At 32.2% G+C, this 15,381-nt stretch overlaps 1 protein-coding gene across 1 annotated transcript in view; it reads left to right on the top strand.

The window, feature by feature from the left end:
- The first annotated feature begins 203 nt into the window (after positions 1 to 203).
- The window catches only part of orb2, a 128,109-nt gene continuing 112,931 nt past the window's right edge, over positions 204 to 15,381 (top strand). Inside the window, exon 1 of the mRNA XM_068771090.1 lies at positions 204 to 436. Coding sequence (XP_068627191.1) covers positions 224 to 436 — 213 coding nt within the window. The 5' untranslated portion in view covers positions 204 to 223. The remainder of the gene's footprint in view (positions 437 to 15,381) is intronic.

Below are 15,381 nucleotides of genomic sequence, written 5' to 3'. Positions count from 1 at the left end.
GTCACGTCAGTTTGACGTACGAAATGGCGGGAACGGTTGACGCATTGAAGCAAAGGCAATCCGCCGATACAGCCTTATGAACGGTGTAGAAAAAAAAATGGAGCTCGTTCGAATTTCGAAAACGGAACGCGGCGTGCGCGCGCATTTGACATCGACCCGACAGGCGATAGGTGTTATCGGCAGTACACGTCCGACCGCGGCGCTGGTCGGACGCCTTCCGTGTATGGGCGAGTTACAGTACCCCGGCGCACCAAGCGTCGACGATGATCGCCAGTACAGGGCGCCGTTTCGCCGTGCGCCGCAGTACCGTTGGCCGGCGCCACAGCCCCCGCAGCCGTCGGCCTTCGCCCCCTGGCGTCGAGCTCCAGCCCCTCCAAGGCCTCCGGACTATCGCCGCAGCGCATCCTACCCCGGAAAACCAGACGAGCCTTATCAGGTAACATATGTTTTCGCAACACACTCGATGCTATTTTTGTTTATACACATACACATTTTTAACTTGTTTTACTAAACTTAAACATATCTAGAACAGCAACTATTCAAATTAAAAAAAATATATTTAAGAATTTTTAATTTAACTATAATTACGTATCTTATGCGGTCATACAGACCCTGTACCTTGTTCTAATCTCTAGAATTTTTTTCACAAAATGCGATGGACTATATCTCTTGTTGACGTCAAGTTGATTCTACCAGCTGTTCGGATGAAATACATCAGACCTGAAAACAGGCTAAAGAAACTCTCTATCTGTATAGAGGTGAACACTTTATTCGCAAGGTGTGCTATCTTTTATAAAGTAATTTAGTGTAGTGAACCTAAGGAAACAACAATTTCTGGGATCTGATTCGGGATTCGTTGTACATAGAAAGTTTTGCCAACTCGATAAAGTCAAATCCTATTTTTTTTTAACTAAGGCATATTATATGACATAATATTAACTAATTTATAGAAATAAAGCAAATTAAGTAACATAACATACGTCAGCAAATGTAATTTTTTTTAAATTCGTGATTTACAATGTTTTCAATGTTAAAATCGTGAAAAATGCACATTTTAACGATTAACAAGGTACGTTATAAAAACTTCATGATAATAAAAAACCGGTTTTTAAAAACGAATTGCGTAACATTATTCCCAATTTACAATGACATAAGGCTTCACTTTATATATTATATTTTCTCTAATCTCCATTGGAATTTATTGTATATGTTTACAATCCATTTATGAGTACATTAATTACGTAGTAATAAATTTTTGAATTTAACTTTTAAAAATAAAACATGTAGAGAGTTTCCCATATATTAACGTCAAATTAAAACAGGTTAATAGGACATGTACTGGCTTCATCTATTCAACCATAGATGCTCATTGCAAGGCAAAAGCCTTCTAAAGATCGACACGATGACCAGTTTTGCCCACTTTCCACTTCCCACGATCTTATTATGTCTCCAGTCTACCTGGTGGGGTCCTATCCAGGCCGTGTTTGACTCGTGGACGTTAATAACCTTTCATACGAAACAGCCATCGGTTGACCGAGCAATGTGTCGTAAACTGCTATTTCAGACGGGCAGTTTTTGGAGCCACTTCAGTGACCTTGATTATTCTGCAGATCTTTTCATTTCTAATTCGACCGCGCATCGAAATTCTGAGCATATATATATATATATATATATATACATATATAGCCCTTTTCATTGCTCTCTTTAATGAGGTACTCAAGAAAATTAATTAATATATTCTATTTTACGTATTTCAAAAAAGAACACGATAATAATTTTGGTATATGTCAAAGTGTTCTGAAAAGTCATTCCATTGTAATATGATTTGTTTATCGTTAATAGAACACATACTTACCGTATCTTAAACGTGAAAAAACACTTAGAAGTAAAGACTAGGTGACACACTTTTTTTAATAGGCTGTGATCTAGTTTATTAAAAATAAAGAAAAAAAAGGTTTCGACCTGACGCTGATTTATGGGACACCCTGTATAAATAGTATATTGAATACAAAAATAAAGTAAAATATAGCTTCTCACTAAGGTTTTATTCTTGTGTCTTCGGATATATGTTTCAAGCAGTTATGTATAATTTAAATTTACTTTTCGGGATCGTTTCGGCTTGACATTGATTTATGGGACACTAAATCAAAACTACATTATTTTAAATTTTATTAGCATCTATTTAAAAACTGCTGTAAATTCCAAGAGATATTAAAGATATTTTTATTATTCTTAATAGAGTTTTTGTTGTCATAATTTAAATTGTACGACCCAGTTTTCTATATGCCTACATTCCTCGTTTGGCCCATTTCTTATGCATTTATACAACTTGTTATTATATGATTCGTGAAGATTTCTTTCATAGTTTAAGAATAACGTGTATTTTATAATTTAAGTCTTGTAAATTATCTCGTAGAGTTGCTTGTCTAAAAAGGCAGTGCGGCGCGGGTAAGCCTTCAACTGAGTGGATCGAATATAGTTTACGTTGCGGACAAAGCAAGAACGGTGGCGATCTTTGAGGAAAGCCTATGTCTGCTAGTAGGCGTCTATTTACTGAAAAGAAGTATATATATATAGGTTACATGCACACGGCCTTTTTGCCATTACAATTTCAATTCACTTGCTTTATTCAATTACTTTTGTTATGACAAATATACATGCAAGTGTGAAGTAGTCGACAGTGACAATAATTTATTTATTTATTTATTTAAAAACTTTTTACACATTTACGTGTAATGGCGAACTTAATACTGAAGGCATTCTCTATCTGTTAACACTTAGGCTGTGCTATATATTAATAAAGGTAGGTAAAACTAGTTAATATCATAAAACATGAAAAATAATATGAAAAATTTAAAATAAAATTGAAAAGGAAGAGAATTAAATAAAAAAACAGCTTATATAAATATACTAATGGCTACTACCTGATTTAAATATATATAAACATACCATAACATATTTAAATATCTACTTATACTATTTATTTGCATATATTAAATAATAAAATCGTTTCATCATATTAATTTATCTATATATATCTTATTCTATAAATATCCTTATCTCTATATATAAATTATTTCATCATATTAAATATTAAAATCGTTTGTTAATAATAAAAATTTCGTCGGCTTGTCAAGCGACAGCTGTCGAACCTTCGTTTTAAATGCGCAACGATTCCTGTACATCCTGATATCGTGGAGCGCGTTCCAAAGAAGAATAGGTTGTATATTATTTTTATTTACTTTATTGGAGATAGACAGTAACAAAAGGCAGTAAGAAAGTACAAACTCAGAAGCTTAGAAATATAAAATTAGTTACAGTTGTTACCTTATAACTATCACACTGAGAACATATAATGATTTTTAGTCAAACAATGAAAAAACGAATTAAAATTAAATATTGCGAAGGAGTGAGTAAAGTAATATGTGGGGGATATCTTAGTAGATGATTGCTCCAGGAGCGAAGTGTTTTTTCGTGTGTATTTGCTACGAACTGGAATTGAGATATTAAGTAGACAGGAGAAGTGGGAGAAAAGAGTAAAGGGAAGAGTGTAGTTAGTGCATGTAACGGCGCTGTCGGATAGGCAGCTATTTGAGCTAGAGATATATAAGGTTGTCTAAATTGAGGGTCACACAGTGAGCATAGACTTTAACAAGGTGAACAGAAATCCTTATTAAAGTCGGATGTCGCTAGATGCGGTTACAAGTTGGTCGTATAGGAAATTTACGGGGAATCCCATTCTTATTTTCAAAGTGTCACCTTGTTATGAAGTTCGGCGATCATTATGACAATCTATGATATCGCGGTTTTGAAAATCGAACGAGGACTTTTTTAAAACCACTGGTGTAAGATATAACCCTGTACTATAAGTTGTAGAGGTTCTTATTGTGTTTTTTTCTTTCACTATTAACTTCACATCTCCATTTCGAAGGCTTCAACTTAATAATCGATTCTGTAAAGGTCCATGTTTCAAAGCCTTACAGGAGAAATGAAAAAATATGACAGTGTGCTAGTCGAATTTGTAGCACGATGTTCAGTTTTTGAAAGCATTTCGGGGCTTCTTCTCTTCGACTATCTATTTTCTAAATTCTATAAATATATGTAATTACTAACTTTCTGTAAATATTGTATGTTATATAGGAGGATATGGTTAGTTTATTGAACACTAGGTGATATAACAAAATTAGAAGTCTTATATTTCTGATTTTTTTCTTTACGATACTTAAAACTGTCTCCTGCGTTAAGATTCAAAAGGATAAGACTGCCTTTTGTAACTTACAACAAACTAGATCGACACTTTTGGAGACTACATCTCGGCAAATATAATTAGCTACGACCTCGAGGTTGAATTACAACAAATTCAGCTTTATTAAACTAAGATTATTGTCTATAGCCGTTTATAATTCAGAACCTAGTCTATTTATATTAAAACATGTTCACCCAACGTTCAAGCGTCTAGTTAGGAATACATACAAATACAAAACACCAAGCTTAAGGCCGCCTGATAAAAGGCTTATGTAAATCCGTAAAGACCGGTGTCCAACATTCGATTCCAATGTCAACACAATGATTTTTCTACAGCCTAGTGCTTCGCCTTGTGCTTTGATTATCTTACATAATTTTAATACTCTATTTTACACGTAACAAAATGAATGTATAGATTTATAATCACCATCACCACATCAGCCGATGTGCCAAGTGAAGAACTCCTCCATAAATTCCCACGATGACCAGTCGTGTGTTTTCCACATCCAGCGACTTCTAGTAACGCTACCTATGTCGTCATTCTACCCAGTGGGGGAGGGGAAGGGGGTGTACCTGGGTCGCGTCTACCAGCCCGTGGTCATCATTCGATAAGCGTACCTAACGGTTGTCACTTGCACGAGCGATATTATAAAAACTAAATATGTGTAATAATAATAACAGATTAAAATGAGTAATAAGTACAAAAAAAGTACAATGGCCGGTCTTATCACTCAAGATAATAACTTACTGACAAACATATAAAGTATATATAAATGTTTGTAGAGAAATAGAAAGACATGAGCCGCTAGACGACTTGAGATATTATAAAGAATTTTCCTTTCATATTTAATATTTCTTTTCATTAAAATACATAATAATAAATATTGTATTTTTTATATAACATAATAAATAAAAACATGAATTTATCTAGGAAAAGTTAGCATTTGTCTGATAGAGAAAAAATCTAACATAATAAATAACTTCGTAATCAATAAATATCTCGTTTGTTAAATATTTAAAATTATTTACTCTACCAACACAGGAGCATTCGAATTGTGTAGTTATAATCTGTGATCGGAAAACTGTTCCAAATTTAAAATTATAGTTAAACCTTTATGATTTTCAAAATATAGTATTCATAAAAAAAACTACAAATCAAATAAAAATTTATAATATAGTAAACACATGCGAATTCTTTTTTAAATTTAAAAATGAAACATGTATTTTGAGGTAGCAAATATTTCTTCGTGAATGTTGTTTTTGTGCTGGGAAAACATCATCAGCTTATGGGCGACTTTTGTAACAATCCCAGAGAAAAAAAATCCTATGTTATTCCTACGTGATATCAGTTGTTCGCTAAAAAATTTGTTTACAACTGACAGATTCTTTGAATGTATGACAAGTCACGCACCTTATTGACACCAGGTGCTGCTGTTACACTATTTCAAATTATGCAGTTGTTGAAAGAAAAAGTATCCTGAAACCAAAATTTGCACTTTTATCTGGCCACCCTGTATAACTCTGTTTCACACTCAGTATCATACTGTATATCAAGTGACAGGTGACTGCTATTATTTCTTATATAATACTTGTAATAAAAAATACTGAGTAAAAAAGTCTAAAATGGCAATGGGCGGAGTATACCGCTCGTGCAGCTGATAGCTGTTGTATCTGAAAGATTCTGAAGTGGTGACCATGAGCAGGTAGACGCGGCGTAGGTAGACCCCCCCCCGCTAGGTAGACTGATCAAGGTCGCGAGTACTCGCTTGATGCGGGCGGCACAAGGCCTGTCATCATAGCGGTTTTTAGGGGTAGAAAGAATAAGGGTTTTGTTATATTCTGGATTATTACTTACAATATTTTTTATATAAAGAAATAGGCGCCTGTCTTCCATCTCACCTGATGGAAAGTGTAGATGAAGACGAAGGTGGTACACGCCTATTCAAAAGAAACCTGTTCACTCCACTCTTAAAGGCTCCAGAGTTCAACTCATCAGGAAAAATAGAACCAGGTACTTCGTTCCAAATCTTGGCAACTCTCACCAAGAACGATGTAAATTCTATCAACTAAATATAAACATAGAGTTTTGTAATTTAAAATTAGACATTACATTTGTTCTAATCACCATGACTTTGATGTTCTAAAAGCAATTGTCATACTTCACATTTCCGAACGAAACTCAAACGCCGACAGATAATAATTGAATTGTTATTGTTATATAAATTATTATTGATTTTATTAAAGTAGACAGTAGTTGTATTAATATATTTATATAACATTATTAAAACATTCAAAGATTTACTGTTAACTACAAAAGTTAACAGATGGCGCTATATGTATGATGTATGGAATGTATTAGAGGGGTTAGAAAGTAATATCGATTTATTAAGTTAAATTCACACGACTATATTTTTAACAAGTTTTTATTTCTAATCAACAATATATACACCTTCGTTATCAATAACCTTTTGCCGTCTAGTATACAAAATCAATGCCGGAGCGGTCAATCAATCGGTTTTTCTGTAAAATATGTCGAGAGAGTAGACATTACTTTCTAATTTCTAATTTCTAATATATAACAAATTACAACTAAAATCAATCAATATAATAATATCATCGTAAACTCTTTTCATTCACATTAAATTAAATTGATGATTAAGATGTAAAAACTTTAAAGAGTTGAAAGTATATGTTACATATTTATAATCATTTCTATAAAGTGATCATTCTGGGATATGTTATATATTTTTTTTATATTTGAATGCGACAGGCCAGTAACTCCTGGCAGTACAAAAACTGCAGACAGATAATAAAAAAAATTAATTTTAATATGTTCGAAATTTGAATTGTTTTTTTCTCGATATGCTATCATTACGTTATTTATTATTTATAAAACAAATGATTTTTTTAAAACATTTATATTTGGGTAAACATAAAGTTTAATCAATCAGTATAATAGAAAGCCAGAAAACCGTTTTTAAAAGATAGTTCTAGATATTTTTCAGCTAATAGACGACCACTACAAGGCATGTTCCTCTTCCATAGATATCTATGGGAAATACCATAATCGCCACGCTTAGCAGGAGGGTTGGCGATGGAACTGTGATATAATTAAACGCAGAAGATGCTGCACTCATTCTCTGTAAATTTGTTTGTGAGCATTTGCAATTATATATAACTAGCTGATCCCGCAAACGTTGTTTTGCAAAAAAAAATCGATACTTTAATTTACAAATAAGAAATAAGGGTTGATCGTAGAGGGGTGAAAATTTATGGTTGTATGTATTTTTGTATGCTGTATCATAAAAAAATAAAAACAAAAAATTTCGTTAAAAAAAATTTTTAAGTGTGAACAACCTTTATCACTTAGGGGTATAGAAAATAGATAGTAGCCGATTCTGAGACCTATTGAATACGCATATTAAATTTGGTAAAAATCAGTCAAGCCGTTTCAGAGGAGTACAAGTTCGAACACCGTGACACGAGAATTTTATATATTAGATTAATGCACAAAATGTGAATTATATAAGATTGTATCGACAATCGAACTTACCTATGATCGCTTGCCTTCGTGTTGTAAATGTTGGCGTTCAATAAAAGCCTTAATTTTTAATTTGAAAACTCACGAACCTTTGAAGGACATGTTTAAGTTTTTCTAAAAAACGATTTATAAAGCCTGATGAAAGTAATAAAAAATGTATTGACTTAAACATATACTATTATTTTACTGAAGGTAGATATATTTTACGTCTACCACAAAGTATAGATCTCCCCCAAAAATCGTCGCAATGTCCAGTCTTGTATCTGATTTTCCGCAAACTTGACTATTTCGTTCCATCTAGTGGTGGGTCTACCAATGCTGCGTATACCGGCTTGTGGTAGATCTAGATCCTTCCCACTCCTACAGCCATCGGTTGCATGAGTTCCATCTTTATGATATAAAAACGTGAATAAATGTTGTGAAAGGAAAAAAATAAATTAATATATATTTATATATATATATATATATATATATATATATATCTATATATATATGTGTTATAAATTTTCGAAACTGTCACAAATCTATCTGTATATACATCTGTTTTAAATATCTTTATCATGTAATTCTGATATATAACATAGAATATTTGAAATTAATATTTATTAAGGAAACTTTATAAACACACACACACCTGTATATATATATATATATATATATATATACATATATATATGTATATATATATATGTATATATATATATACAGATTTATTGGTTGTAGATGTAAAAGCTTTAAAAGAATGAATCTATAGCTCATTTGTCAGCACACCTATTCGTAATAACTTATGTTAGTCTTAAATATGTTACAGATTTTTTTCTATTGTAATGGTTCAGGCCTATGACATATGGCAGTAAAAGGTCTAAAGGGACAGATAATCAATAAATAATTTTAATATGTATTAATACGGATTTTAAAATCGATTTTTACTGTATCATCATTAATAATATTTATATTTTAATTACACACAACAATTACAGTAATTTGATTCCATAAAATCTAAACACAAAACGAAAAAAAGGGTAAAAATATAATCAAATCAAAAATAGATGCCCACATGTAAACATTCATTATTTGTTCCGAACGGAATGATGTCTGTGTATATGTATATATGTGTGTTAGGTTATATTTTGCGTGTGTTCACAGACCTTTTTACCATGTGACTTAGGACGTTGTGTCGCGCTGGTCTTTCATAGACCTGTTTTAATTATCTGTGTAACCAGAATGTCATCCGCTATGGTCATTTAATATTTCAAAAGCCTTATTTACCTTATTTTAGAATAGGGTGAAGAGGAGAAACGAATTACAGCAAATATGCTATTTATATTAACATATTTAAAGTTTTTTTTAACTAATACATTTATTTACATTAATACCTACTTTTTGTGTAAATAATAATAACATATATATAGTGTATTATAATTTAAACACGAAGTAAAATGTTTAATACCTCTTAATATAAAGTTTGACATATGAATCTAGTTTACATTTCTATATGTATATATATATTACGTAATATTTAACAAAGGTATACTTTAGTTAATAATGTTGTTGGTCCCAGCTAGGGCCCAGGGTGGGCTAGGCTTGACAGGTTAGTGGAACACGGGTATTGATCCACTCGACCGGTATGTGGGTCACAGTGTAGTATGTACGGTGTTCATATACGCATGAATATAATGTTATACATTATACATGATGGATTTTAAATGAATATATATTATATATTAGCGATTTATAATACACCAGAGGTCTCCTTACAGGGGTCCGTATGTAATTCAAATACTCATTTGACTCCAAAGAAATTCTTACAAGAATGTACGAAAACTGCGGAACATATTTTGACTTGATGTGGAATAAAATACACATTTAGACAAATGTTTATCAATTTTTATAAATATTTTAGTATTATAAAGAAAAAATAAACATAATTTACTTTTTAGTTTCAAAATTAAAATATGTTTTTTCTTTGATGAGTAATAGTAATGCTATTATTACATTACTACGGAGTAATACATACTAAAATTTTCAGCGCAAAAGCGCTGTGTCGCAGTTTTGGAGATAAAATAAGGCAGTGTTTTGCACCTTGTAGAAGTTATTTCGGAGGTTCTTGAACATCAGAGCTGGATCCGTTTATAATAAAATTAAATATAAACATACAGCGTACTTTACTTATTAATATCTGCGATTAAATATATAAAAATAAATATTCATGAAAATTTTTTTTCTAAAAAGTCTTGTTTAAAATTCCTTCACCATGTCCAACACTGGGAACATCATTCGTATCATCCATACCGTGTTTTAACATTTTTCTGTACAGATGTATGATTTATTATATATATACTAAATAAAACATATTTCACAAGATAAAATACGTCCCCTCTCTCTCTCCCTCGTAGTGTCAGTCACAGGTGAATAAAAAATGATATATATATATATATGTTTATAAAGTTTTCTTAATAAATATTTATTTTGAATATTCTATGTTAAATCAGAATTACATGATAAAGATAATTTAAACAAATTTAGTTAAAACAGACGTATATACAGATAGATTTGCGACATTTTCCAATATATATATATATATATATATATATAAATATATATGTATACGTTTATATATAATGTATATATATATACGTATCTATATAATCGTACGTATATCGTTTCTGTCGACATATACAAAAAAATCTATTGATTTTTACCGCTTTGGCGTTGATTTGTATACTAGACGGCAAAAGGTTATTGATAACGAAGATGGATATATTGTTGATTAGAAATAAAAACTTGTTAAAAAGGTCATGTGAATTTATCTTAAGAAAGCGATATTACTTTCCGGTTCCCCTAATATATATATATTACACTTTTTCAAGACAAAACATAGTCGTTACGAGTATTATTTTTATTTCTTCTATTTATCATGTGTCTGTCACTATTTTTATATAAGATTTTGATATGTTGTTAAAAGATTATCAGCAAAATAACTTGACACCATACATTACATTACTTTATTTTTTTATTGGAATGTAACAGTCCAATATCTCGTGTCAGTATAAAATTTGCAAAGACAGATAGTAGCCAATGCATTAATTGATAACAAATATAATACTCAACGGCAACTCGAGGTTGAAAGGTTCTCATCTAGGAGGATCTACGAAAGAGTCAAGGTTGCAATAAATTCCATATAAGGGTAGCCATCTTGACGACATTAGGCGGAAGCCTACGCCTTGCAAGAGCCATCTATTACCTGAAAATAAAAAGAACCATTCAACTTGCACATATATATTTAATTTCACAAATTATAACAAAGTATACCGGTTTTATATACCCAAAGAAGTTTCATGTAGCGCTTAAATCGCAGAAGGTATGAACTAAGTTGTAAATATTGCGAAATGAACGATATTTCCCAGCGTTTAGGCAGAGACTTCACTCTCGGGTCGTTGAGCATTCTCTATTAATTTATGAATACCTTCCCTTATGAGTTGCACAACCTTCATTATGCTAACATACTGAATTATTTACTTTGGTGCCGACGGCTTGGGTTACGTAATCTGCAAATAGCATGATCCGGCTTTGAATTATATTTATATATATTTATATATTTGCGGAGAATTTATGTTTAAAAACCACTTGATTTATCATTAGGTTTAAACACACCGTTGAAGATCGAAACAAATAAAGTAATATAGTGTGACACGAACTTTACATATATATTCCCGATCTGTAAGGATCTCATATCACATCTACTACATATATATACTTTCACAATCTTAACACACATCGTCTATCATATATTAACGTGTACAAAACATACATATAGTCGTTTACAAACATACATATGTGTTTAGCATATATACTTATAATACATACAGTTTAATACATATTACGGTAATACATTTTATAAATTTAGTTTTAGCTAATCATCTGTTAATTATACGTAATTATGTAGTATTTTTTCTCACGTGTATATATATATATGTATATATATATATATATCTACATATATCACATATCTCTTTAAAATTATTAAATAATTGTTTATAAATATTGTCAATAATTTCTACTGATGCTGGTTAGTATTGGTTGTGTTCTAATTTCAAACACTTTATTAAAAAAAATACATTTATCCACGTATATTACTCGCAGGCCGCTGGTTGACCTGCCCTGATATATACATATTTTATGCATATCTATAACAATATTAAACTTTTAAATAACTTGAATTTTGGAATAGAAGATTTGTGACATTAGTTTTCCTGTACTCTCTCTAGGGACTCTTTCTCTTTTACACAGCAACTGAAATTTATAAATTTTCTTATATTTCATTACTTCTACTGCTGCTTATACTCTTCTCACATTGATTTTCAATAGTGTTTACATCCAGCGAAGATACAGGATACAGAAGTAATCTAGGAGGAGATTATGTCCAGCCGTGGACATCTTTTGACCTAAATGATGACAATGATAATGATATGTCTTTATATATAAATATAAATAAACAGGTTTATTGTTTTTTATAACCTCGTTCTTGAGGTCTCTCGTTCATCCGCTATCATGGGTGGACATTGTCTTTATTTACATTATAATTTTACAAATAATTCCATATTTATCTTTCGTAGTCTTCCATTCCTTCCATACATCGCTTCGCTTCCTTCGCCTTCTATGGAAAGTTCTACATTTTTATTATTTTTATCACATAATTTATTCTTAATTCTTATTTGTATTCTTACTATCTATGTCGCAAATTATATACATTTCTATTATCAGCTATTTTGACACTATTGTTTATTATTTTCATTACTCTTGTTAGTGTTATTTATTTATTTCTTTTTATGGATCTTCCTATAACCTTTTTGGAGAATTCTGAACAGGTTTGACGACTTTATTCACAGCGAATGCTGTATTGTGTCCCAGACTATACTGCACTAAGTATTATATATATAAATATATATACTGTCGTAACCTTATAGGAAAAATATAGAGCAATACGTTATAACATATTTCAGAGTAATCACATTGTACCGCTTCATTAGAAGTGTGTACATCTGTAACCAATCACCCTGTAGATTTAAAAGAAAAATAGTTTCGTTAAAATTTTCTTTAACTAGATCTGCATTCACAGTGTGGTTTTAAAAATAAAGGGGGGTGTTAATTAAAGAAAAAAAACCACTCGAAATTAATAACTCGGTTTGTGGGTCAGGTTTAAGTGGCGCCGAGTGGCGTGGGGGGTCGGGGGGACGGGGAACAGTGCAGTGCAGCGAATACCACCTTTATTTGTTCGTATTATTTTTAACTTTGGTTCATTTAACCCTTTCCTTACCGCAGTACGTTCCGCCGAAGTGACGCTACTGAACCGTGCATGTGCGCCGCGAATTGCGCATTGCATGGCGGTAGGCTGATGTTCGAATGTTCTCATTTGTGTTACATATTTAAACATTTCACTGGTATATTAATTAAAAATAGAATTTAAGATAATTCTTTGTAATTTATTTGACTGTGACAAATCTTAATAATAATTTTTACGTTCATATTTAGATTCCTGTCTTTTGCCATTTGCACTGCAAATACACCTTATAATTCGATATATTCCTACTGATTTATAAATTGAAAGTAATATATCTTTCGGTTAACCTTAGTAGATCATTATTGCGGTGATACTTTATTATATTTTAAATTTTAGTTTAATACATGCTATAGTTTCGAAGAGTTGTTTTTGAGTAAAGGCGCATTCAATAACATGATGGTACCCTTAGAGGAATCAATTCAATAACAATGCAATGTAAGGAACGGCAAATGGATGCCATCTAGATGTGGCGCTGGTACATGCGGTTTGTCCAGTGGATGCCGTCTAACTCCGGCGCTGGTAACAAAAGGGTTAAATAAGAAAAGGACCAATATTTAGCCACAAATTACTCTATGGAGTAATTTGGCGGTGGCGGTTGTGTGATTCGCATTGTTTGCCGAATACGCATTTATCAGCGGGCTGGCGGACGGTGCATATTATTGCACGACTACCACTGCATGTGCGGAAGTGGCTAAATATTGGTCCTTTTCTTACTTAGGATGGACTTCCGCGAGGTAACGCCTGATTCCATTGAACATAAAAGGGTTAAAGTTATCGAATGTTTATAGGTGTCAGACGTAGCTTCTCTTTCTCTTCTTTCTCCCGTTGCGGTGCGATGCCGGTTTCTAGTTTCTTCCTGAGACCTTATGTGGTCCACGTAGAGAGGGATCTAACCACGCAATATAAATAACTATAATACATAACAACGTATATATAACTAAAGAAATGATCGAAAGCGCGTTTCTCACAAAAGGTGTGTTCGTAACAATCGAAGGCGAATTCAAACACGAATGGAACAATGAGTTTGTCAGCATTCTTTGTGTTTCCACAGGTAAACATGTTTACATAACCGATGCGGGGTAACTAAGGACGTTATGACGGCAGATCTCACCGTCCTCGTACTGTGGTGACTATTTCTACCATCAACCTACCGTTCAGATGTATAAATTCATCCTAGCAAGTGAATTTTCATATAAATTCCACCTGTAAGTTTAACATTACCTTTTTAAGATCCAGCTATAAACGTATAGTGTATGCTTATACTAGCTGTCGCCACTTCGTATGTCCCTACGCGTGAAATATATAAAAAATACTAACCAAGATATATGTAATATATAAAATTCTAGTGTCACGGTGTGCGTGATTGAACTCCTCCGAAACGGCTCGACCGATTTTCGTGAATCTCAGCGCGCATATCGGCCAGGGCGGAGAGTTGAACAACATCTATTTTTCATCCCCCTAAATGTTGGTGGTCCACCCGTAATTTTTTTTTATTTTTTAGACAAAATTTCTTTTTTTTATGATACAGCATACAAAAATACATACAACCCTAAATTTTCACCCGTCTACGATCAACCCTTATTTTTTATTTGTTAATAACATACATAGCAAAACAACGTTTGCGGTATCAGCTAGTTTCTTTATAAAGGCTATAGTTTGAAAGTAAGTATTTTTAAATGAACGCGTCTTAACCTTTTTTGTGGGTCGAGTATTTAAAAATCTGTTCTTAGCTGATCTCTACTTGAAAAAATAAATATTTTTACCAAGTTTCAAGTCTCTAAACCTTATAGTTAAAAATATATAGTGATGAGTCGGTACATAGATGAGAATCTTTTAAATATGTAATGCTTAGTTTCAGACTATAAGCAAATTTGTTCTTTGACTTTGAAAATGCCTCATCCTTCACCATTAGTCATCAAGTACTTGTATCTTATGGCGTTTCATGTCGTCAAGTGTAGCTCTTCACCAGGTGTAACCACGACATAGTAAGACAAGAGTCGGGGAGTCGCTGGATACGGGCAGCGATAGATCGGTGATCATCAATGGGCATCCATCAGCTGAAAAGAAGAATAAGTGTGTGATGATATCTAATGTGGTAGCTTAGTTGTCAGGGTGATTTTCCATCGCTGAATATATTTACTTCCAGCTACATTTAGAGTTTATCATTCACATAGCTCGAGTATGTGACAATCTGCAGGCTTGCTTATTTCTTGAGTTATATAACCCAGGTCTCTTCAAGGTCAAAGTGAACAGG

Source organism: Battus philenor, unplaced genomic scaffold (assembly GCF_028537555.1).
Source record: "Battus philenor isolate CCGP_79_NKW_IND1 unplaced genomic scaffold, ilBatPhil1.0.hap1 SCAF_30, whole genome shotgun sequence".
NCBI classification, from domain to species: Eukaryota; Metazoa; Arthropoda; class Insecta; order Lepidoptera; family Papilionidae; genus Battus; species Battus philenor.
Note: the sequence above shows the minus strand (reverse complement) of the source record. Positions and strands in the feature narration are given on the sequence as shown.